Source organism: Myodes glareolus, chromosome 19 (assembly GCF_982192425.1).
Source record: "Myodes glareolus chromosome 19, mMyoGla1.1, whole genome shotgun sequence".
Lineage (NCBI taxonomy): Eukaryota > Metazoa > Chordata > Mammalia > Rodentia > Cricetidae > Myodes > Myodes glareolus.
The window spans coordinates 43,008,521-43,032,542 of NC_142044.1; the positions used below are offsets into that span (position 1 = coordinate 43,008,521).

At 50.7% G+C, this 24,022-nt stretch overlaps 1 protein-coding gene across 1 annotated transcript in view; it reads left to right on the top strand.

Annotated features, from left to right (window-relative positions):
* The window catches only part of Cacng2 (calcium voltage-gated channel auxiliary subunit gamma 2), a 129,232-nt gene extending 107,511 nt beyond the window's left edge, over nt 1-21,721 (top strand). Inside the window, exons 3-4 of the mRNA XM_048427379.3 lie at nt 16,523-16,663; nt 17,873-21,721. Of these exons, the coding sequence (XP_048283336.1) occupies nt 16,523-16,663; nt 17,873-18,408 (677 nt within the window). The 3' untranslated portion in view covers nt 18,409-21,721. The remainder of the gene's footprint in view (nt 1-16,522; nt 16,664-17,872) is intronic.
* The last annotated feature ends 2,301 nt before the right edge of the window (nt 21,722-24,022 follow it).

Here is a 24,022-nt window from a genome sequence, read left to right on the forward strand (position 1 = left end):
CACGGAGCCCCAGGAGGTCCCCGCCTCTGCTCCAGGGTGCCTCTCCTCTTCCCCTCCCTGATGGACAGCATCCCTGTTTACACCACCCGGGATCCTGTTGAAGAAAAAGCAATGCAGGAGGCACTTTATTATATGGCTCGCCCCGTCTCTCGATAATTACTACTCGCGTCAGAGGCAGCAGCTCGCAGGTCTCCGGGGGTCCAGTTTCCCTGAAAAGCCTATGGGAAGTGGCACTAGCGAGGCAGCCAGGAAGAGAGCAGGACACAATCTATAGATTATTTACTGTTTACTTGTTTACTTACTGGTTTTCTGAGATGGGGTTGCTCTGTGTAGTCCTGGCTGTCCTGGAACTCGCTCTGTAGACCATATTGGCCTCGAACTCAGAGATCTGTCTGCCTCTGCCTCCTGAGTGCTGCGATTAAAGGTGTGCACCACCATGCCTGTGCAGTTTTTTTTTTTTTTAAGGGGATCAGGGCAAGGAAAATATGAGTGTCATCATTTCCTTTTCTGAATTCCCTTGAGATTTGTTCTTAAGTAGAATTCCCTCAGGGCCGCCTGGTTGTCATTACCTGTAACTGTATCTGGAATCAGAAAACACAATAAACATGGATTGGGTGCCTGTTAGTACTGGGGCCTGTGCCGAGCAGCAGGGAGGCCTGAGTGGACAGGTGAGGCAGTCCCTGGTGCCAGTAAGAGCAGGCTTGGGGGGGAGGGGGTGGGCCTCGGAGACAGCTGATCCCAGGACAATCTGATAGAAACAAGACCTGGATACAGAAGTGGGAGGATGAAGCTGGGCCCACACACACCTGGGCCCCAAGTCTCACCTGGCCAATCACAGTGAGGGCAAAACACTTCATCAGTCAGACAGAAAGCACCTTGAGGGGGTTCGTCTCACTCAGTATTGTACCCAGAATACAATAGTTGCTCAATAAATGGCTCTCGTGGAATGCAAGATTCCTCATGGACACCCTCTGCCATGCTGTGTCTCTGCTTCCTTAGGGCAAAAAGAGAAGTGTGTCAGGGTACTGGCTCATCTTGTCCCTGCACTGAGGCTGGGATCTGTGTCAGCAACATGGGTCCCAAGGTCTGACTTGAGTTCACTGAGCAAGGCAGGGGTTCTAACGTGTGTATAATGAATGAACGAGCATTTTCTGCAAAGGATGAGCTAGGAAATGTTCTCAGTGTTCAAACCACAGTGGCTCCATCCTAGCCACAGACACTGGAGCCTTTGAATAAACGCCCTTTCTCTTAAAGCCAGGGTCTTGTGTATCCCAGGCTAACCTTAAATTTATCATAGAACCAAGGATGACCTTAAGCTTACCATAGATTCAAGGATGACTTTAAAGTTACCATAGAGTCAGGAATGACCTTAAACTTCCAATTCCCTTTCTTCCCCCTCACCAGTGCTAGGATTACAGGCATGAGCCACTATGCCTGATTTTTATTGGCTGTCACTTATTAAGGAAAAATTGACACAGGATTCTTAGTGGCACTTCGCATGAAAGTCCATTCCCAAAAGCTTGCAGCAGCCTGCCTAGGGTGTGCTGACCCTGAGCTGTGTAACGGGGTAGTCTGAGCGAGACAGCTTGGTTTGGGAAGGTCAGAGTCACTGCTTCTGTCATTCTGTGGAGCTGAAAGAAATGGGAGGCAGGGATGGCTTCTCTAGAAGCAGCCTTGCCCTCATACATCTTTTCTGGTTCAAAAGTCCCTCTTGGGCCCCTCTCACCCCTTGCCTGCATCCCCATCTTATGCTTTATTATTCCACACTGCAATTTTGCTGGTTTGCACCCAGCATCCTGGCAAGACAGAAGCTTCCTAGTCTCTGCCCCATGCATGTCTTCACCCCCATCCAGCACAGCGCCTGACAGGGATACCGGGTCTGATGACATACTTTCCTGACAGACCAAAGAAGTGACCAGATAGGTGAATGGGTGTGGAGGAAGTCATGGTGAAATATCACCAGGGAGAAAGCAAGCAGCCGGGCCTCCCAAAAGAAATGCTGAAGGCCAGCTTAGGTGGGTGGGGCTTACCTGGAGGTAGGTAGAGTCTGAGTCCGTCCAGAGCCCAGGTTAGTTAAATCCACCACCTTAGTTCACATGGCTATGTCTCTCACTTGAGAAGCTGGGAGAGAGAAAGAATTAGCCTAAGGGCTAGCTACCTAGGGAAAGCCTAGGGACCTAAAGCATATGTCTCCTACAGAAGTAGAAGGCAGCCTGGGGAGTTGAGGGAGCCTGCTCCCCCTGGAATGCTCTCCACAGAGGTGTTCCCAAAAGTGTTTCCTAAAGATGCTACCCAAGTGTAAATTTCGGTTCTAAAAGGATCATTCATTCATCCACCGTGACATATTTACTAAGCGCCCACTGTGTGCCAGACTGCGGGTAGGTACTATTGTCAGTACTCAGGGTGTGGCTGACTACAGACGGGGTCTTTGGGAAGGCTGTGCCCTAGTGGAGGCAAGAAGCAATGAGCAAGAGCCCTGCCTGAGATGGCCTCAGAAAATGGAGTGTGATGGGGAAAGACAGGAGAAGGGGTGTCACCTAGATGAGGGACCAAGACATCCTTTCTCAGTGAGGAAAGGGGAAACAGTGAGAGAATTTCTCGGGAGGAGACGACCTGGTGAAGGGAACCACTAGCAAAGGCTTTGCCGCTAGAACAGCACCCATCTTTGGTCAGCACAACAAGGTCAGCCTAGCTAGAGTCCAGCCTGCAGTCTAAGATAGTGGAGACACAGAAGGGTCCCGGCCTTGTGGGTCTGGGGATAGGGTCAAGCGTCCTTCTGAGTGAGATGGGGCCTGGTCTGGAAAGGGCAGCTGACCATCAGGGGCAGGGGACTAAAGGCAGTAATGGAGGCAGCGAGGCCAGTTCCAGCTTTGAGAGGCAGACACGGTGCAGACCAGAGAGAGGTGAAACAGGGTGAAGACAGCGAAGCTGGGGCAGCCAGAGACTGGGGTGGCTGAAGGCCAGGCAGCTAGTAGGCGGCTCGACACTGAACCCCAAGTAGAAAACTCTGAACGGGACAGAGTGAAAGGCAGGGAAAGGGTTCAACCAATGGAGACACCAGAGACATCCCCCTGAAGGCAGCTCTGCCATTAGACCTCTGGACTTGAGGAAACAGTGGCCATGCAGGGTGGGCTCCAGAGAGGTAGTGAGTGTCCCAGTGATTACCAGATCACAAGCAGCCTGCCTGTCTCACCGTTCCTGTTGCTGTGGTAAAATACCTAACAGGAGCACCTCAAGGGAGAAAGGGCTTACACTGGCTCACAATTCAAGAAGACAGCCCATCGTGGCAGGAGAGTCAGGCAGCAGGAGCGCTGACCCTGTCACATCCATGGCAGAGAATGAGAGAATGAGAGAATGAGAGTGAGGAGCGCAGGCTTGGTGTGGGAGAATTGCCTGTATTCTGTCAATCATGTATTTTAATAAAACGCTGATTGGCCAGGCAGGAAGTATAGGCGGGTCAACCAGACAGGAAGTATAGGCGGGGCGATGAGAACAGGAGAGGAGAAGGCTAGGAAGGAGGAGGTCCCTCCGCCATTCCTGTGCAGACCACCGAAGAGACAGGATGTAACCTGCCCAGCTGAGAAAGGTACTGAGCCAGCCGTGTGGCTAACGGAGATAAGGATAATGGGGTAACATAAGTTATAAGAACTAATAAGTAGCCTGACCTAATGGGCCAATCAGTTTATAATCTTAAGGAGTCCTGTGTGTAATTTTCTTTTGGGGCTTGCCGGTTGTGGGGTACCTGGGCGGGACAAATACCCCAACAAGCCGGCCCTCATGTTACACAGGCTGCCGCTCAGCTCCCCTTCTCCACTTACACAATTCAGAACCCCAGCCAGGGAATGGTGCCACCCGCAGTGGGCAGGTCTTTGCACCGCAATAAAATCAAGATGACCCAGACAGGCATACTCAGAGACTCACCTCCATCAAATCGACAACACTGACTATGATACCACTCAGGCAGGGTCAGACCTGTGTCAACTCCGGCTCCCCGCACCCACCCAGCCCAAGGCTGACTGAAGCATTCTTCTGGAGTGAGGCAAGCTCTGAAGATATACAAGTGTGAGCAGAGCAGAGCTTGAGCCTAGCCAGACAAGTTCTAGGTCGCGGGAGCCACCAAGGGTGCTTACCTGGGCTCCTCAGGGCTGAGAGCATATCCGTGCTCAAGAGAGGTGAGGGCTAAGCTGCCCAAGGCCCGGTCTGGCACCCAGTTCAAGTACCAGCTCAGTGCTGACCTAGCCAGCACCTTCGCCTCTCTGACCAAAGTCACCTGGCTATAAAAATTAGGATATCACCTACCAAATAGCATCATCGTGAGAGTCAGGGGCTGCATTGAAACATCCATTTCTCTCTCTCCACCCAGGCCTCCTCATTTTGTTCCTGACTTCAGGTTTGAAATATAATTTGAACAGAGATCATGCATATTTTTCTAAAACAAAAAACAACAAAGAAACAAACGAAACTCTATAAAGATCCAGGAGTGGTGATACAGGTCTGTAATCCCAGCCCTTAGAAGATGAAGGAAGGAAAATCAGGAGTTCAAGGCCAGCCTAGCTCTGGCTCCACCTTCTCCCTTAAAAAAAAAAAAAGAAAAGAAAAGAAAGCTATGAGCTTCTTCCATCCAGGCATTCAGTCAGCACACTTCACAGAGCCTCGCTGTGTCCCAGGCACTGTGCTAAGGGCTGGGATGCCAGAGAGTACACTGCAGAGCAAACCCTGGTCCTGAGGAAAGGAGACCCTGAGGAGAGAAGCAAGCATAAGATCCCTGAGGGCTGTGAGGACTACAGCACCATGGAGCCAGAGCCAGAGTGTGGGGGAGATGGGTGTTTCCATACAGTATGACCAGGGGAGGCTTCTCAGAGGACTGAGCCTTCAGGTGGGTATGAGGCCCCCTTGCCTCCAACAGATGCCAAGTGCTGTGTCCAGGCTGTTCTGGTTTCCCTAAAATGATAGATGTATGAGGAAAAGGGCAGAGCCAGCAAAGGGGGCTTTCCCCCAGCATCTCTGCCCAATCCACACAGGGGCATCTGAGCCCCTTTTCAGTGTTCTGAACTCACGCCAAAGAAAATAGATATGAGGAGAAGTGGGGGTGGGGGGTGGCTCTGCCTGGCCCTTTTGTCTCTGGCCTTTAGGCTCTTCCCAAGTCCAAGACCATGGTAAGATGAACCATGACAGGGTGAATTCCCTGCCAAACCTGTGCCTCCTTCTTCCTGGGGCCTTAGGCCTCCAAAGCTGTCACCCTAGAGACAAATGTATCTTCCTTCTTCTCTTCCAAGTGTGAATGCTTCGCAGCCTTCCAATCCTCCAGCAGCAGCCTCCTTCCTGTAGGATAGACCCTCCTCCAGGTGCTAAGGATGTGAAAGCTGACAGCCGCGGAGGCCTAGCCTCAGGTGCCTAAGAGTTGCAATCAACGAAATTAGCAAGTTCGTCGCAAAGCATGTTAGACTGTGCGGTGCTGTGCTGTGTGGTGCTGTGCTGTGGCATAGGGAGTCAAGCCCTGCCACCAGGGTCAGGGTGGGGCTGACAGCACTCGTGGGGAGTGTGAGCATTAATCTGAAGAACAAACTGGAGTGAGCAAAGCAGAAGGAGCCAGTGTGCCACCTCTGCCCTCCTTGCTCACCCAGGGTGACTTGGGACAGAGGAGGAGTGCAGAGGATTCTAAAAGAGGGTGGCTGGACAGGCACCTAAAGCTCAGCTCCTGGTCAGCAGGAGAAACAGGGTGCACCTGCTCACAGGCCACTATCCAGCCTTCCTGAGGGCCTAGTGCAAGGAAGGGTCTCCATGAGGGGAGAGATGGTGGAGAGATGCATGCATGGTCTTCGTCTCTGGCCCATCATCAATACTGGGTCAGAGTCCAGGATCTCAGTAATGTAGGACCCCCTCACTCCACTCTTCGTTCCCAATACCTTTGCTAAGTGTAATGGTCTGGGCCTCACCTCACCTACCACTGCCCCCACTAGAGATGAAAGGTCACACTGTTCTACCCAGCACTGTCCTGTGGGACGTGCCTGTCCTGGTGGTCCCTGACTCTTCTTTAGTCTGAGTAAGGAAAAGGAAGTGTTGGCTAGTGGCCACGACTCCCTTGTGAATGCCAACATATGTCTTCACTAGGGTCTACATCTGTGCTGTGTTCTGCGTCTGGCACCTCTGTGTCCACACATCTAAGTGTCTGTCTGTCTGTATGTATGTATGTATGTATCTGCACATCTTTCTGTGTCAGGGGCAGGTCTCTGTGTGCTATGTCCATAAGATGGAAATTTGTGGTTTTAGTCTCCCCGTGTGGCTTGGAGTGAGGGAAAAAGAAGCAGTGCAATAAGTCCCTGCCCACAATCACATACTAAGCGCCTACTCTATGTCAGACACCGAAATCTATAATATTGTAGACTTTCACAGCACAGGACCAACAGGTAGGATCAGGTCCCCTACTCAACAGTGTCTGGAGCTAGAACTTGAAGGGAAGGGCCGAGATTAATATGCTAGATCTTACACATACACAAACACACACACACACACAGAGAGAGAGAGAGAGAGAGAGAGAGAGAGAGAGAGAGACGCGGACGGACGGACAGGCAGACATGCCTGCCTGCACATACTTTCTCATGCACAGCAGAGCTGGGTACCTCACAAACACAGACCACAAGACGGGAGTGAGGGAGCAGGAGTTGAGAAATCCAGACACAACTACCTACCACCTCTGCTCAACATACAGAGTCACACCTGAGTTATGGGCCCCTCACCTCAGCTCGGAGGGCAACTGAAGCAGCTGGCCCTCCTCAAGGATAGTCATCCCACTAGGTAGGAAGGGCACCGACAGGGAGGATAAAGCAACACACTGAGAAGCTGGGTCATCAGGAGAGAGAGGAGAAGACCCACATGGGCATGGCTACAGAGGTTCAAATCCAACAGCCTCTTCAGCTGCCTCCCTGGCCTCGTCTTCAATGTTCTCTCTCAAGGTTGTGTTGAGGATGGAGTGAGCTGGCTTAAGACATCACTTCTGAGCAGCCAGGAGCACAGGAAGCGCTCAGAAGGCTTTAGCGCTTAGTGTGGCGGTGTGTCTGATGATCGCGGTGTGCCGAGAACAAAGAGGAGGAGGCTGGGATAGGAACAGAGCTTCCTTTCTTCCCTTTCCAGTGGGTTCCTCAAGCCAAAAGCAGCCTTTAAAAAGAGACCTGGGGGAGCTGGAGCTGCAGCCTTTGCAGACAGACAGACAGACACACACCGCTGGAGGTGGGGGGCACCTCAGGCCCAAGAGCAGCCGCGGCAGGCATCTCTGACACTGGCAGGCCCAGAGACAGCCATCAGTTTTACCCTGAGGGAAGACACTACCCACCCTCTGTGTGAGGATTCGAAACAGAGAATATGGTCGGATGCTCAGACTCAAGGCCTGACTGACTCCTGAGTGTGCTGGGCTCAGCCAGGGGAGGAGAAGTCAGCTGGAAGGCAGCAGGCCATGAGAGCCCCGCCTGGGATAAGGGTTAAGTGATGCTACTCTTCTCTAGGGTGGGAACAGGCTACAAACCTATTTGGTCTTTGTTTTGTTTTTGTTTTTGTTTTTGTTTTCCATTTTCCTCTTTGTTCTATGGCACTGGGAATCAAACCCAAAGCCTTATGTGCACTAGGCAAACTCTCTACCTCTGAGCTACTACCTGGCCCTGGTCTTGGTTTCCGTTAAGATTCTTCTCCTTGCTGGAATGTGAAGAACTTGGGGACTCCAAGAAGGAGAGCTTCACATAGTGTCCTCGCACCCCATCCAGGTCACAGACGTCCTCAGCTCAGGCCCAGAGACTGCTTGTCTGTAATGAGGGCAGAGATGAAACTAGGTTTCAGGCCACACAAGGTCACCCTCCCACCTTGGAGGATGTCCCCGCCCTTCCTTCCTTCCGTCCCTACCTCCACTTACCCTACCAGGCATTCAAGGCTTTCCTAGGACGCTGAGCTTGCAGTAAACAGGAAAATGAGGTGCCAAGGTCTAAGTTGGGGAATTGGAACAAAAGGGCCTAAATTCCAGATGGCTGTGTGTAGGATTAAAAAAAAAAAACAAAACTTTTATTCTTTTTATTATTTGGGGCTCTTGGCTCTTTTGGTCTTTTGGTCTTCAAGGGGCCTGCCACCCAGCTCCCAAACAAATCACACAGAAGCTTATACTTTCTTGTAAATACCCTGCCTTAGTGTGGCTTGTTTCTTGCCAGCTTTTCTTTATTAATTAATTAATTTATTTTTTAAAGCAATCCTTTCTCATCTTACATACCAATCCTAGTTCCCACTCCCTACCCTCCTCCTGCTCTCTCCACCTTCCCCCCACCCCACCCTCCATCCACTCCTTAGAGAGTATAAGTGTAAGGCTTCCCGTAGGGAGTCAACAAAGTCTAGCACATCACTTTGAGGCAGGACCAAGGCCCTCCCCCCTATATCTAGGCTGAGTAAGGCATCCCTTCAAAAAGAATGGGCTCCAAAAAGCCAGTTCAAGCAGCAGGGATAAATCATGGTCCCACTCCCAGTGACCCAGACTGCCCCACAACTGTCACCAACATTCTGAGGGCCTAGTTTGGTCCTGGGCTGGTTCCTCCACTGTCAGTCTGGAGTCAGTGAGCTCCCACTAGCTCAGGTCAGCTGTTTCAGTGGGTGTCCCCATCATGGTCTGGACCCCTTTGCTCATATTACCGCTCCTCCCTCTCTTTCACTGGACTTTGGGAGCTCAGTCCAGTGCTTTGATGTGGATCTCTGCTTCTGTTTTCATCAGTTGCTGGACAAAGGTTCTGTGATGATAATTAAGGTAGTCATCAACCTGACTACAGGGAAAGGCCAGTTCAGGCACCCTCTCCACTATTGCTTAGGGTCTTAGTTGGGGTCATCCTTGTGGATTCCTGGGAATTTCCCTAGTGTCAGGTTTGTCACTAGCCCCATAATGACTCCCTCAATCAAGATATCTCTTTTCTTGCTCCCCCTCTCTGTCCTTCCCCCATCTTGACCATCCCATTCCCTCAGGTTATCCTCCCCCTCCTCTTCTCCCTTCCCCCTCCTGACACTCTCCCTTCTACCCCCCCCCCACCTCCTGAGTGAGGTAACCCAGACCCAGAAAGACAAACATGGTATGTTCTCACTCATTAGTGGATATTAGACATAAAGCAAAGGACAACCAGACTACTGTCCACGGCCCCAGAGAAGCCAGGTAACAAGGGGAACCCTAAGAGAAACATACATGGATCCCCCTGGGAAGGGGAAACAGACAAGATCTCCTGAGAAACTTGCCAAAAAACTGGGCTTTTTCCTTTTCTTACTTTTTGACTTTCACTCTTACTTTGTGGCTGGTTGGGTGACTGGATGGCCCCTGATTTCCTTCTTCTCCTTGTTCTTCTGCTTCTTCTTCTTCTTCTTTTGTTTTTTTGGGTTTTTTTTTTTTTTTTGTTTTTCGAGACAGGGTTTCTCTGTAGCTTTTTGGAGCCTGTCCTGAATTAGCTCTTGTAGACCAGGCTGGCCTCGAACTCACAGAGATCTGCTTGCCTCTACCTTCCAAGTGCTGGGATTAAAGGCGTGCGCCACCACCGCCTGGCTTCTTGCTACTTCTCCTCTTCCAGATATCCCATTCTATTTATTCTCTCTGCCTGCCAGCCCACCTATCCCTTCCCCTGCCTCACTAGTGGGTGTTTATTAGACCATCAGGTGTTTTAGACAGAAAAAGAATCACAACTTCACAGAGTTAAACAAATGCAGCATAAACAAAATCAACACACCTTGAAACAATAGTCTACAACAGCGGCGCTCTGTGGCCTCAGGCAGGTCCTCAGTCTCTCTGAACCTCCAGCGAATAAGGAGTACTTAGTTCACACTCCCCAGCCACCACGGGGGAACACATGAGGGGACTCCCTGAGTTCAGGTTTGCCCCCTACAGGTTTTGGAGGGAAAGAAAGCTCCTCAAAGCTCTTGAATTCAGGCCTCCAGGAGGGCCACCAGCCCTGTGCCTCCATTTCACAGATATGGGGGAAACTGAGACCCAGAAAAAGAGATGCTGTTCAGGATCTTTCTGGGACCAGGATCCGGGCACAATCTCCACCACACATCCCTTGCCCAAGCCTTCAACAGGGACTAAGGGACAGGGACCTTCCCCCACAAGTCAGAGCAGTCAGGGGGCTGTCAAGTCCTACAGCAAGGAAGCCTGTCCAGGGCCTGGTTAGCAGCCAAACAGTGCAGGGCAGCACCAGCGTTCCTGCCCTGGCCCAGGCCAGTTCCACTCGGCCCAAATGCTTAGTTCAGGGCTCCTTGGTTTAGTGGCTGCTGAATCACAGCCTGCGCCTAACGAACACCCACCTCAGGAACCCAAATCCCAAGAGAGAGCCAGAAGCATCGTGCAGTCTATCGTCAAAACTGACAGCCCAAGTTCAATGCCTGGGAACCACATGGAAGGAGACTCCCACGACTTGTTTGCTGACCTCCACTCATACACCACAACACACACCCAGGCTCTCTCCACCCCCACACGATAGATAGATAGATAGATAGATAGATAGATAGATAGATAGATAGATAGATAGATAGATGAGAGAGAAAGAAAGAAAGAGAGAAAGAAAGATGGATATATGGGTGGATATCTAGGTAGATGGGTGGATTAATGGATAGAAAGAACATAGATAGATAATATAGATCTTTTATTATTTTTAAAGCCTAAGAGAAACAATAAGCACACCCACTCTGGTGTCATAACAGCAACATCTCCTGGCCCTGTGGGGACAAGACCTGAACATTTTGCCCACTCCTCCCCACAGCAGTTGAGAAGCTGGCTGTACTCCTTCCTGATCTCTACACATAGAGCTGGGGAAACTGAGACACGGGGCCAGACAGCATGGCCAGCAGAGATGCTCAGACAGCTATCTCCCAACACAGCCAGTGCTGCCCCCAAGTATCCCCAGCACATCTTCCATGAGGCATCACAGAGAACAAACGGGTGCTGAGCACTCAACTGTGTCCCCAACCTGACAGTAGCCTGATTCATCTTCACAGCCACCCTGAGGGTAGCTGTTTCCCCATTATATAGATGGGAAAGCCAGGCAGAGACCACACAGTCAGTGAGGCAGCCTGCACCTGCACCTGAGTGCTCTCTCTCTCTCTCTCTCTCTCTCTCTCTCTCTCTCTCTCCACGCCCTTCCTCTCTCCCTGCCAATCTCTCTGCACCTCTTTCCAACACACACACACACAAGTACACGCACACACCTTCTATTTCACATCTAGTTTCATTTCTGTTCCAATTGGCTGGTTTGCTACACCAATCAATTGGAACCAAAAGGGGGTTCAGGCAGGATACAAGAGCCTAAAATGTTCTTCCAGTCTAGCATATCTAACACCCAATCCCATTAAAATGGATCAAGTCCCGGTGGGCTGACATTCATAGAGTTCAACACTGTGCAGAAACCGGGGAGTTGCCCTCAGTGTGCTAACCAAGGTGACTACCGGGGTACAAGACAGGCCAATAGCTAAGATGGCAATCTAGCCTAAAGGATGGATCCCAGGGACACAGGATAGTCACAACGAGGGGGGCCTGATGGGTCCCCCTAGTGCAGTGCCTGCAGAGTGCAGACCCTGAGGCCAGAAAAAGAAAGACAAACAGAAGAGCCAGCAGCAGGCCAGATCTTCTAACGCCACTCCCCCACCCCACTCCCGGTCACCAAGTGCCACCCACCCACTCCGCCAGATGGAGAAAAGGAACAGCATGGCCTCTGTGTGCTGCTGTCCACTGGATGAGCCCACCCCGAAGAGCAATTTCACAGTGTGATGGCCATGGGAGTTGGTTCCCTGAGGCCCAAGATCACAAACATGATTTACCAAGAGAATCTGGCAAAGAGGACCCACAGAGGATGTTGGCTAAGTGTCCCTATTCCCCAACCACCCACCCCAACTCACCCCTACTCCCGCCCTTGGCAAAGGCAAGAGACCACTTCCTAAGCATAGTTCTTCCCCCGTGCTTAGGATATTTGTCACTTCTGCCACCAACACAGAAGATAGGAATTGAGCTTGATTATGGCAGTGAGCGCCTGTAATCCCAGCACTCAGAAGACTGAGGCCAGCCTGGGCTATACAACTCGTTCTGGTCAGGCTAAGCTACAGAGACCCTATCAAAAGCTGGGAGAGAGGGAAGGCAAGGAAATAGAACCATAAAGTGTACCCAATACACAAACACTTCACTTACAAAAGCCCCTTCATTTCTTCTGATCACTGCAGCTTGGGAGAAAACCTGTTAGGATTTTCATCTTCTCTGGGCAGTCACCACACGCTGGGGACCCCAATCCTCAGGCCTTGGGGCTAAGGCAGGGAGACCTCATCTGTGTCTATGGAGCCCACATAAGCAACCTAACATGCGCGGCTTCTGGGAGGCAGCTGCCTGGCCCACAATACATGGATATAGTCCTGGAAAACCTCAGACTAGAAATGTCTGAACCTGGAGTTCTCCCTCTTCCCTCTCCTCCTTCTTCCTTTCTTCCCTCCTCCTTCCCTCCTCACGCTCTGGCCTGGCCTGGCTCTACAAAGTTTGTTCTCTGCTTGCCTCCACGTGTATTTTTCCAGCCAGCTCACAAGTCTGAACCCACAGGAAAGCACTGTCTTCTCTCCGACTTCACCACTTCTAGCCGCTTCCCAAGAGTCTCCCAGTCCCGCCCTCCTCTGCCCAGATCTTGGAGCAAGTCCCGGTGCTATGGCCAGCAGCCTTCCTCTAGGCTCTAAGTCACTCTTGACTTTGCTTCTCCAGCCCTCCAGATTAGTTTCCCAGGGCGTCCCCATGCCCTGAAAACTAAGGCACACTCCTTACCCTGACCCACAATGCCCCCACTCTCAGTTCTCAGAACCCATCACAGACACACCCCACGGGGCTTTTCAGTCAGAACACTTCATCCTGGCTCTGTTGCTGTCTGATGACATGCATGTCCCTCACCAGGACATAGTTCCATAAAGATGGGGCAAGGCTTGTTTTCACACACCCAGGAACCGGGCACAGGGGTGGCACTCCCACCAGGCAAGAGCAAAGAATCCTCCATCTCAGACAGCCATCCCTGTCTCAGTGCACTGTGCACTGTCAATCAGAAGGACCCAGCCACAGCCACCAGACAGAATCCCACCAAGGATTCTTCCAGGGGCTGGTGTGAGCTTTTAAAAGGCAGACCCTGTTAACCACATTCAGAGGGACTAGTTTGGTCCTATGCTTGTTCCTTCCCAGTCCAGCTGGAGTTGGTGAGCTCTCCCATTAGCTCAGGTAAACTGTTTCAGTGGATGAACCCATCATGGTCTTGATCTCTTTGCTCATATTGGGAGGGTGTGTGAAGGGAATGGGAGGAGGGGAGGGAATGAGAATTTGGATTGGTATTTTTAAAAAAAAACTAATAAAAATAAAAAAGGCAGACCCTGAAAGGCACAAAATTCTCACAACAGAAGAGGAGAGCTGGGTATCTGGTTGTCTTGAGCCCCTTTGCATTAGGGCAGTCTCCTCTGATGAACACAGGCATGCTGCTGGCAGAAAGAGCCACGTCCTTGGAGAAGGCGGACAGAGTCCTCCCTCTGTATCCATAGGGAAAGAGCAGAATCATCTATGTAGCAGTCCACAGTGCAGATGGAAACAGAGTCCAGCTCCTCCCAGCTCTCTGCTCCCTCCTAAATTCCTGGGAAAGCCCTGGTGCTATTCTGGATTAGAAACCCTGCTCACTGGGCAGTGGTGAGCCACACCGTTAATCCCTGCACTCGGGAGGCAGAGGCAGGGGAATCTCTGTGAGCTTGAGTTCAGCCTGGTCTACTGAGTGAGTTTCAGGGCAGCCAGGGCAGTCACACAGAGAAACCCTATCTTGGGAAAAGAAGGAAGGAAGGGAGGAAGGAAGGAAGGAAGGAAGGAAGGAAGGAAGGAAGGAAGGAAGGAAGGAAGGCTGCTCACTAGCTAGGTAGCTTTAAACAAGTCGCCCCATCTTTCTGAATTCAGTTTTCTCCTATCTAAATTACAACAACATTGCAACATGTGTTAAGACCCAGCAAAAAGGAACTTCTCACTTCTTCAGGCTGTCAGGGAGCGTTCACCATCCCTATGTGCTCATACTGATGGGAATTAAGGAAGCTATGGACTATGCATGTGTGCACATGTGCGTGTGTGTGTCTGTCTGTCTGTCTGTCTCCATGATTTGTGCACAAGAGGGCTTGGGTTGGGGTCCAGTTAGAAACAGAAAGTATTTTCTAAGAATCAGTTTACAAGAGAACACATCTCCCTAAGGCCTGGGGAGGAACGCAGCCTTGCCAGCAGGGCGCTAAGACTTTAGAGTAAGCCTCTGGCCCAACCTCTATCTCGGACTTGCCTGGATATAGAACTCTGCATGCCATCAGGTCCTCTGCTCCCACCATAAAACTGTCTGCTCACCAAAGAGCAGTAGTGGGCATTTAGAGTCTACCATAGGTAAGGGGTGGGGTTACAAGAAACTCCCTAAAATTCTGTTTAAAAGCCCAGATCTGTCCCTTTAATATCAGTACTGCAGAAAAAGGCATATCTCTGGGAATTTGAAGACAGCCTGGTCTACATAGTGATTTCCAAGGTTCTGTCTGAAAGAAAGAAAGAAAGAGAGAGAGAGAGAGAGAGAGAGAGAAAGGGAAAGAAAAGAAAAGAAAAGAAAAGAAAAGAAAAGAAAAAAGAAAGGAAGGAGGGAGGGAGGGGGAGGGAAGAGAGAAAGAAGAGGAGCTGCTCCCTAGCTGATATGGCAATGCATACCTGTAATCCCTGCACTTGAGATGAGAGGATCCCTGGTTCAAGGCCAGCCAGGGCTACATAGTGAGAACTTGTCAAGAAAGAAAGACAGACAGAAAGAGAAAGGGCGGAAGGGAGGGAGAGAGAGAGACTGAGGGGGGGGGCGGATTTTCTCTCACAGATCCTCAGCCTTTGGCCACACAAAAGGACAAGGATAAAGACACACCTGGCATCTTCACCCCAAAACTACATCATAGCCAATCCCTGGGCTTGGCTCAAAGGACCCATGATTTACAAGCCCCAACTTCATTAGAAGCCACTGAGGGAGCCATAGAGGCACCAGGGCCTGGTGATAGAGCTCTCTCATCCTAGCATTCAGAGAGCTGAGGCAGACAGATCCTAACTGCAGCGGGCTACAGAGCGAGTTCAAGGACAACCCGGACAATTTAGACCCTGTCTAGAAAGGTAAAAGGAGAGCTGAGGGTGCGGATCAGTGGTAGGGTACTTTCTTAGGATGGGGGGGGGCTTGGGTTTAATCTACAGCACCCAGGGGGAGGTAGCCACAGAGACAACCATAACATCTAAGCAGGCCCCCGGCCTTCAGTTCCACCCCTGCCTGGTCACAGCTCCAGGGACCTGGAGTCAGCTGGGTCATGATATCACTTGTCAGTTGGCTTTGGATAAGGAAAGACGTTTGACTTTGCAGGGACCCTAGGAGACTCTGCAGACTGGCATTTCTTAAATGCTGACCCCCACAAACAGACACACCCAGCCGCACTCCCCTGTGTGTCCATGCCCTCTCACTGCCCTGCTGCTATCCTCCCCTCTATCGCCTTTCTAAGCATCCTGCCAGCCAGGTCTTCCTTGCTCCCTCATCCCAAGGCCTTGAGTATCTCCTTTCCACTATCTCTTTGTAATGAGCCTGCCTGCCGCCCTTTCTGAACCACTTCATTCACTCCATGGGTACGCACTGCGGGGGGGGGGGGTCTCCTGTGCCTCTGGAAAGAACGAATGAAGACGGAAGCTATAAAAAGAGGCATAGACAGCCCTTTGGGTTCTATGACTGATGATGAAAATCTACATACAAGCAAGCACTGACTATGACAAGTGCCGTTTGCCGCTCTGTAGACATATTTTATAAATCCAGTACCCGAACTGACTCATTTAGCCTTCACAAAGCTCCTTAGAGACAGACCATCCCTGTCTCACTGAGGTGTGGACACACAAGATGGCATCCCCAAACTCAGACAGCTAATAAATGCTACAGCCAGATTCCAGTCCAAGCCCTGTGACTCCACCTGCCTCCTAAGAGCCTCAAGTACCTCCAAGCACCACGGAGAAGGGAACTAATGGTTTTTATAGAAAGAAGCCGGGGAATGTGATACCAAGGAGGAGACTTTGAACTGGGTTTGTGAGAGATGAGTAAAAGTTTGCCGAGGGAAAGAGAACAGGAAAAAGCATCCTAGTAAGGAAGCTAAGTATGGCATGAGATGATACATCCCAGGAGGCTGACTTGCCAGGGCAAGAAAACATGGAGGTCAAAAGGCAGGATGCTGAACCGGGTGAAGGCCAAGTGACACAAAGCCTTGTGCATCTGGCAGGGTTCTGGAATCTGGTCCTAAAGTCATGGAGAGCTCTTAGGGGACTTTGAGCTGAGCAGGGACCTCCTTTCTTTCCTTCCTCATGCTGCTAAGCCACCTGGACACCAGGACTAGATTCGTGAAGCCCTACACCCTGTGTGCTGGTCCCCCTACCCAGCTTCCCTGCATCCTTCCACCTCCAGCCCTTCCCCCTCACTGAGCCTCTGTGCTCTGTGTTCTGCAGGGGCCGTGAGGGCCTCGAGTATCTTCCCGATCCTGAGTGTGATCCTGCTCTTCATGGGTGGCCTCTGCATCGCAGCAAGCGAGTTTTACAAGACACGCCACAACATCATCCTGAGCGCTGGCATCTTCTTCGTGTCTGCAGGTAATGCAGAGACATGCACTAAGAGGGTGGGGTGTGGTATCTCCCGCTCGGGCTACAGGCTGTGTCCCAGGGGAATGAGCTAAGACTCCACTGCATAGACCCCCATTCCTATGACCAATACCATATCTTCCTCCTGCCGCTTGCAGAAAAGGCTGACACCCTGGTAACTTTCAGGGCATCAGGCCCACCCCTTTTGCCCTCTGACCTCCCAGCACAAGCAAACTGAGGAAGAAGCAGAGGGAGAAGTACCAAGGGTCCCACCCTTTCCCATTCTAGCCTGCATGATGCCCAGCTGCACAATGGAAGCCAAGGAAGACTGCCCTACACCATCCCAGCCAGTGGAGCAGGCAGACCCCACAGTCAGATATCTTAGCTGTTCCTTGATGCTACATGACCTATCACTAGTGCTTCATATGTCCAAGGAGCAACAAGAACTGTATCATACACGGTTTAATAAATCTGTCTGCCCCCTAAGAGCACTGACCTTGTCCCGGGTCATTCTCTTTCAAGAACATTCACTTGTATTCCTTCATTGAGTCCTCTTGGGGTCTTGTAGGAGTAAGGCCTTGCCTTAGCCCCAGTTTGGAAAACTCAGACTGTGGCCACCGTGTCTAAAGACTTCGGGCTCCTTTACCATTCCAGCTGCGGACTGAGTACGATGTTTTACACACACACACACACACACACACACACACACACACACCGTACTCTATGTCCCCATCTGTAGCCTGTTTGTGAAGTACTGGATAGGGAAAGCCGATGTGAGTACTCAGTTAACTGTATCAATTGCTACCACTACCTCATGCTTCATAAGATACCTCTGTCTGCCCATATTTGCCAACACTGGCCCCTCCCCTCCTGGCTTTATTAACGGTCGGCATGATAAGATATTGAGGCAGGGCCAGTAAGATGGCTCAGTGGGGAAAGAAGCATTTCACCAAGCCTTATGACATGAGTTTCATTCCTGGAACTCAACACAATAGTAGGAGAGAACCAACTCCCAAAAGGTATCTGACCTCCACACCCAGGTCATGGTCCACTCATACCCAAAGAAAGAAAGAAACAAAGTTTAAAACTCTAAATCATAATAGGAAGCTTCCAGGTCTACCCTCCCCAGGTCCGTCTAGGCATAGAAATGAAAGATCAAGCCCTGCCCATGCCTCTCATCCTCCTAGCATCTCTCCTCTCTGATCCCCTCTTCCTCTGCAGGTCTGAGTAACATCATCGGGATCATCGTGTATATATCAGCCAATGCTGGAGACCCCTCCAAGAGTGACTCCAAAAAGAACAGCTACTCCTACGGCTGGTCCTTCTACTTCGGGGCCCTGTCCTTCATCATCGCCGAGATGGTCGGGGTGCTGGCCGTGCACATGTTTATCGACCGCCACAAACAGCTGCGGGCCACGGCCCGCGCCACCGACTACCTCCAGGCCTCCGCCATCACCCGCATCCCCAGCTACCGCTACCGCTACCAGCGCCGCAGCCGCTCCAGCTCGCGCTCCACCGAGCCCTCTCACTCCAGGGACGCCTCGCCCGTGGGCGTGAAGGGCTTCAACACCCTGCCGTCCACGGAGATCTCCATGTATACCCTCAGTAGGGACCCCCTGAAGGCTGCCACCACGCCCACCGCCACCTACAACTCGGACAGGGATAACAGCTTTCTCCAGGTCCACAACTGTATCCAGAAGGACAGCAAGGACTCTCTCCACGCCAACACAGCCAACCGCCGGACCACGCCCGTATGAAGACAGTGGAATGGGGGACCTGGGAGGCTTGGCCCGCGGGCGGGGGAGGGACCGCAGCAGCCACGGGGAAACCTTCCACACGCAAAAAAAGCAAACAAACAAACAAGCAAACAAAAAACAAAAAAAAAACAAAAAAAGAGAAAAACATAGCAAGTAAATTTTAAAAAAAGAACAAAATACAAGAAGAACAAAATCAAAACCACAGGCTATGCGGGAAAAATATAACCGAGGGAAGACAAACTTTAAACAAAGCAAGAGGGATAAAATTAAAATAGAAAATAAATCTAAAAGAAAATGCATGATTTCCCATGTACCATTATTTTAACATTTAATAAAAACCAATTTAAATGAAAAAAATAAAAGGGAACCAAGATAATGTAAAGAAAAAAAAGACAAAAAAACAAAAAAAAAATTAAGAAAACAAGAGAGTATTTATTAGGGTTTATGTTGCCTTTGTTTTTGTTTCTGTTTTGTTTTAACTGCAGGGAGAGTTTAAAAATTAAACCACATTCTTTTCCCTTTAACCCCAGAGGGCCCTGCCTCCCGGGGAGAGTAAGGGTAGAGACTCAGGGCCCCCAGGGCCAGGGGAGCAATGGTCACTGCCAAGCCCCTGGATCCCTGGCTGGGCCCTGGGATGCTGGGGAAGTTCAGTGGCTCTGCAGCCAGCTCTACTCAGCATCAAAAGGGCAGTTGCAGGCCTCCAGGTGACCCAAGCCCTTGGTCCGCCCCTGTCCGTTAGGTGCCTGGAGGTGGTGCACTTGGGGCCACCCAGCCCCAGGTTCCCAGTCCTTAATGGTCCTTAACCCACTGTGATGACTTCCTAGGCCTTGGGGAAAGGGAAGGGGAAGGGATGACTGCTGGCAGCTCACAGAGAAGCCAGATCCCTGGGATCCTCAGGGGGAGTTTTCGGGGGTCAGTAACCTGAGCTCCTGTCCTTGCAGGCGGGAGACACCCACCCCCAGGGGATATAGAGCAGCCGTCCCTCCTCACCCCTCACCTCAGGGCCACTAGATGACCCTGGGGCGATGGTGGACCCCCACACTCACAGGCCCCCAGCCCCCTGGAAAGGGGGCTTTTTGACCCTTTGGGGGTCTGTGGACTCACTGATGCCCCTCTGGGGACTCAGTGAGTCCAACAACGACATTGCAAAAAGGTTTCTTTTTACAAAAGAAAAAGGAAAACAAGTGGTGATTTTTTTTAATAAAAAAACCACAGACTATAAATAAATGTAAATATATAATAAGTGAATTTACTTGCAAGAAGATCAAGTAGTATTTTTTCTTTTAATTCTTTTCCAGCTTTAAACTGTGAAAACAAAAATCGGGGTGGGGTGGGGGACTTAAAATTTAGCAGGGAACTTGTAAAGTCAAAACAGAAAACAAATATAGAAATCCATTAAAACAAACAAATAAAACCCATTGGGAGAGATGTGAGCTGGGCACAGAGCCAGAGAGAAGGGAGAAAGGGCCTACCATCTTCCTGGGGACTGCAGAAGAGGTCTCTTCTTGCCTGCAGGGAGGTGCTGCTGATGGAGAGGGGAGGCACCCCTGCCCCGATTCCACCCACAGTCACACCCACAGCCACTGTCCCCTCGGCTCAGTGCTGCAGCAACCAGTAGTGTTCATACGCAACGACAACCCTTCCCATCCAACTTACAGTCGGGGGTGTGGCTCAAGGCAGCTGACCTATGCCCTCCAAAGCCATGGAAACCAGCCCAACAACTCCATCACTGGCCTTTGTGCGCCTGTGTGCCCCCCACTGTACCTTGCATACACGTGAACACACTCGAACACAGGAACACACCACATTCTCGTACCTGGAAGGGCTCCCATCTGTATTCTAGACTTCATTGCTGTGTGGCCTCTCTGGGCCTTGGTGTCTCACTGTCAATTCATGGACAGACTGGCTTTAACTCCGAAGGTCCATTCTTAATTTGCATGTGACTTTTAAGATCTGCCACCAGCCCAATCCAGTGGAAAATGGCCAGGAGCAATCAATGCGGTTCTGATGACATTGAGAGCATTCCTAAATCTCTCTCTCTCTCTCTCTCTCTCTCTCTCTCTCTCTCTCTCTCTCTCACACACACACACACACACACACACACAGACCATGTGCCTCCTCACTGTGTTCCCCAGCCCCCAACCCCACATCCAGTGTCAAAGCAAAAATTCAAGTATGTGAGCAACTATCCTGCCATGAAGACAGGGAGACACACTGTCCCCAAAGCTCATTTACCTTCCCTTTTTGAATGCTATAACCCCAGTCATAGTGAGTGGGGAGGCTTCTTTGAAAGACGGGTCCCCTGCTGTCTTTGGGGTCAGTGGAAAAGCAGGCCTTCTGGGGTAAAAGATCTCCCTGTGTGGAAATTGCTTGCAGAACACTCTCCCAGGCAAATGTCAGCTTGCACCCCAGAGTGAATTGGGGGAGCACTCAGGTTTCCCCTTCTCCTTCCCCAAAGAGGCAAGGGCCAGAACAGACAACGAGACCAGGCTAACCATTTCCTAGTAGCCTTGGGGAGAGGCTACCATCTACCCCGAGTGTGAGCTCTGCTCCTCTCGCATCAACCAGACTCCCGCTTGGCTTTGCTATGCTGGCACCCGCCTGCTCTGAGTGTTCTCTGCTGAAACTCTCTGGAATTGGAGGGCATGCTGAGGATGGCTTCTATAGCTTCCTGTCTTGTGTCTGGAAGAGAAACATTCTCATCCCAGGTCCACACAAGCAGATTATCTGCTAGTCCAGCCCAGAAGTTCAGGGAAGGCCTTTTGCCCCATGGCTCAGATCTGCAGGCTAGTTAATGTGCAGGGAGGTCAGAACACCTTCCAAACGGGGCAAAAATAGCACCTTACCCTTCCTCGCTCAGCCCTGCCCAAGACCCGGCTGATTCCAAACCACCCCAGATCAAGGCCTAGAGACACAGGAAAGGGCCATACAAGTTTGCTCCTCTCTGCGGAGGAACTGTGGTCCCAGCTCCCTGAGCTCTGGCCAAGTGTTTGAGCAGCAATCGAACTTCTTCCCAGGCAGTGAGACCTGGGGTCAGGCCACCCAAGGACTTGTGGGTGAGAGGTAATATCAGCATGACTGACCAAGAAAGGGCTAGGGGGCCTGGAGGGAAGGGGCAACGCTTCCTGTGATGACTGACAGCTCATACCCAGCTCTGGTCAATTCAAGAAACCAATTTCCATTTTATTTTCTTGGTGGGTCCTTTTTTTTCCAGACTGTTAACAGAAAAAAAATTTTAAAAAGAAGAAACCTAAAAACAAAACAAAACGACAAAAAAACGAAATCCTGGTACATGAAATAAAGATTTTTTTTATAGCTTGGTCCTCACCTCCATGAATTCCTTTAATTGCTTTCCCAACTCCTGGCAACCCATTTAAAGCAGTTCTCAGAGTTGTTATGAACTCTCAGAGTTGAGGGGAGGTAGACATGGACAACATGCAGCAAAGTGTCCCAACTTCCAAAGTCAGGAATCCCTCTCATCAGCATTCCTTTATGACAATTACATGCCTCCGGTGACAAGGAGCTTTCCCCCTCCAAAGGTGGCAGAAGCCAGTGCCTAGCAGCTCTCTGGCAAGTCCCTGCTGTCGCTGTCCATCCATTCCTTTCACGCCCCAGCAACTCTGGTCCCTCTCCACATGACTGTGCCTCCATTTTTGAAAGCAGAGCTTATACCATCCTTGAGCTCTCTCCCCTCTCAACAAGCCAGCCCCCCACTCACTACCCCTCTGCCCCCCTTCCTTGTCTGTGCAGTAGACAGACAGGACGCTGGGCTCTGACAGCTTCCTACAGGCTAGAATCTTCAGAGGGAGTCAGGAACTGCCACAATAATGGGGAGGGTCTTGTAGGAGACTCTCACTTGACAAAGTGGAAGAGGTAAGAGGGTTTGATCTTGACCTTGGAGAGAGGCCCTGTATGGCAGCTGGCGAAGGACAAAGCCAACATTTAGCCCTGGCTGGTCTGTTCACGGAAGGAGGGCCTTTAATACGTGAATTGAATCTGTCTCATTGGGAACGTCTCTAACATCAAAATCTGTGATGCCAGACAGGTTTAGAAGAAAGCAGGGATGTCATATCAAATCAAGACTTAGAAAGCAAACCAAAAAACACTCCTCTGGTGCACATCTGAAGTTTGGGGGCGTTCTTTAACCATATTCCTTTTGCCCACTGCTGGGGACCAAATGCATTACCCCATGCATGCCAGCAAGCACTCTAGCAACTAAGCCACCTCCCAACCTGATCACCAATTTGACCCACCTAGCTGTCACCTTTCTGAATCTGGTGCCCTTGACCTAGAGGTTAGATGGCTGGATTAAAAGTGATTAAAAGGAAAACAGAGCCGAGCTGGTTTATAGTGGCATCATTAGCTTGCCAGCTGGAGCTCCAGCTACCTCACTCACTGTCAGCCATTATCACCACAGACAAATGAACACTCCTTTGTTAAAATGGGTGGCATTTGCTGGCCTGTTTTATTAGTATTATTGGAAGGAGGCACACACACCATAAGCCCAGTTTTTATATGGTTCTGGGGATTCAAACTCAGGTCTTCATGTTTGCATGGCCAGTGTTTCACCCACTGAGCCATCTCTCAAGCCCTACCTGGTTATTTTAATATTAGCATTTAGAAAGCTAAGACAAAGCAGGGGGAGGGGAAAGAAGTCACTGTAAACAAGCCACAGTCTGTCACCCAGCTCTGGGGACTATTGGGCTCCAGCTGCTATGGTCCCAATGCTGACATGAATAGTGGTGGCTGAGACTACCAGGAGGCCTTTGTGAGGCGAATTGTAATCTAACGTTAGAGGAGGAAGCTGAGCCAGCATCCCGCTCCGGGACTGGTGAGGAAAAGGATGAAGTGAGGGTCACACCAACCCAAGAAGAGCAAGCTCCCACACTCAGAGGCCCAGAAAGGTTCATGGGAAGACCCACCATTCAGAATGGCCTGCTCAATTTAGCCCATAGGGGACATACTGTCAAGACCCACCCCCACAAATTCCAGGCTCTTTGGGGTTCACCCTGAATGAGCATGGGACCCCAAGGCAAGCTCACCGAATTATAAATTTGGAGATTATAAACCAAATGCCAACAGCTACAAATCAAACTGAGAACCTGGTAACATGTCCTCTCCTGTCCTGACCATACATCTTCACAGTAAGGTTCACTGGGAGAAGTCTTACCCTGCCAGGTCCTGTACCTCAATAACAGCCAACATAGTCCTGACCACAAATTCTCCACCCCAAGTCTTCCCCTCCCTCCAGCTCCCATCTCCACTCAACAGAAGCAGAATACCTCTCACTGCAGGACACACTCATAACCTCCTCAGAACAGCCACTTCTGGAAGCTCACCTTTTGGAGCACAGATGGAAGCCGGTTCTACAGGACCTTTCAGGCAGCAATTCAGAGAGCTAGACCCCAAAGAGGAGCCTACAACATGGTAGAGCCTCAGGGCAAGAGCATCTCCTTGGTCAGAAGTTTGTCCAATTCTGCTGTAGACAGGGCTAACACAGAGATCCTGAGGGCCAGCCAAGGCCCCAGAAGGGCTCCTGACTAGCTAGCGGTAGCTGAGTCTATGTTTTCTTGTTTGTTTGTTTGTTTGTTTTATAAGACAGATTTTCCTGGTT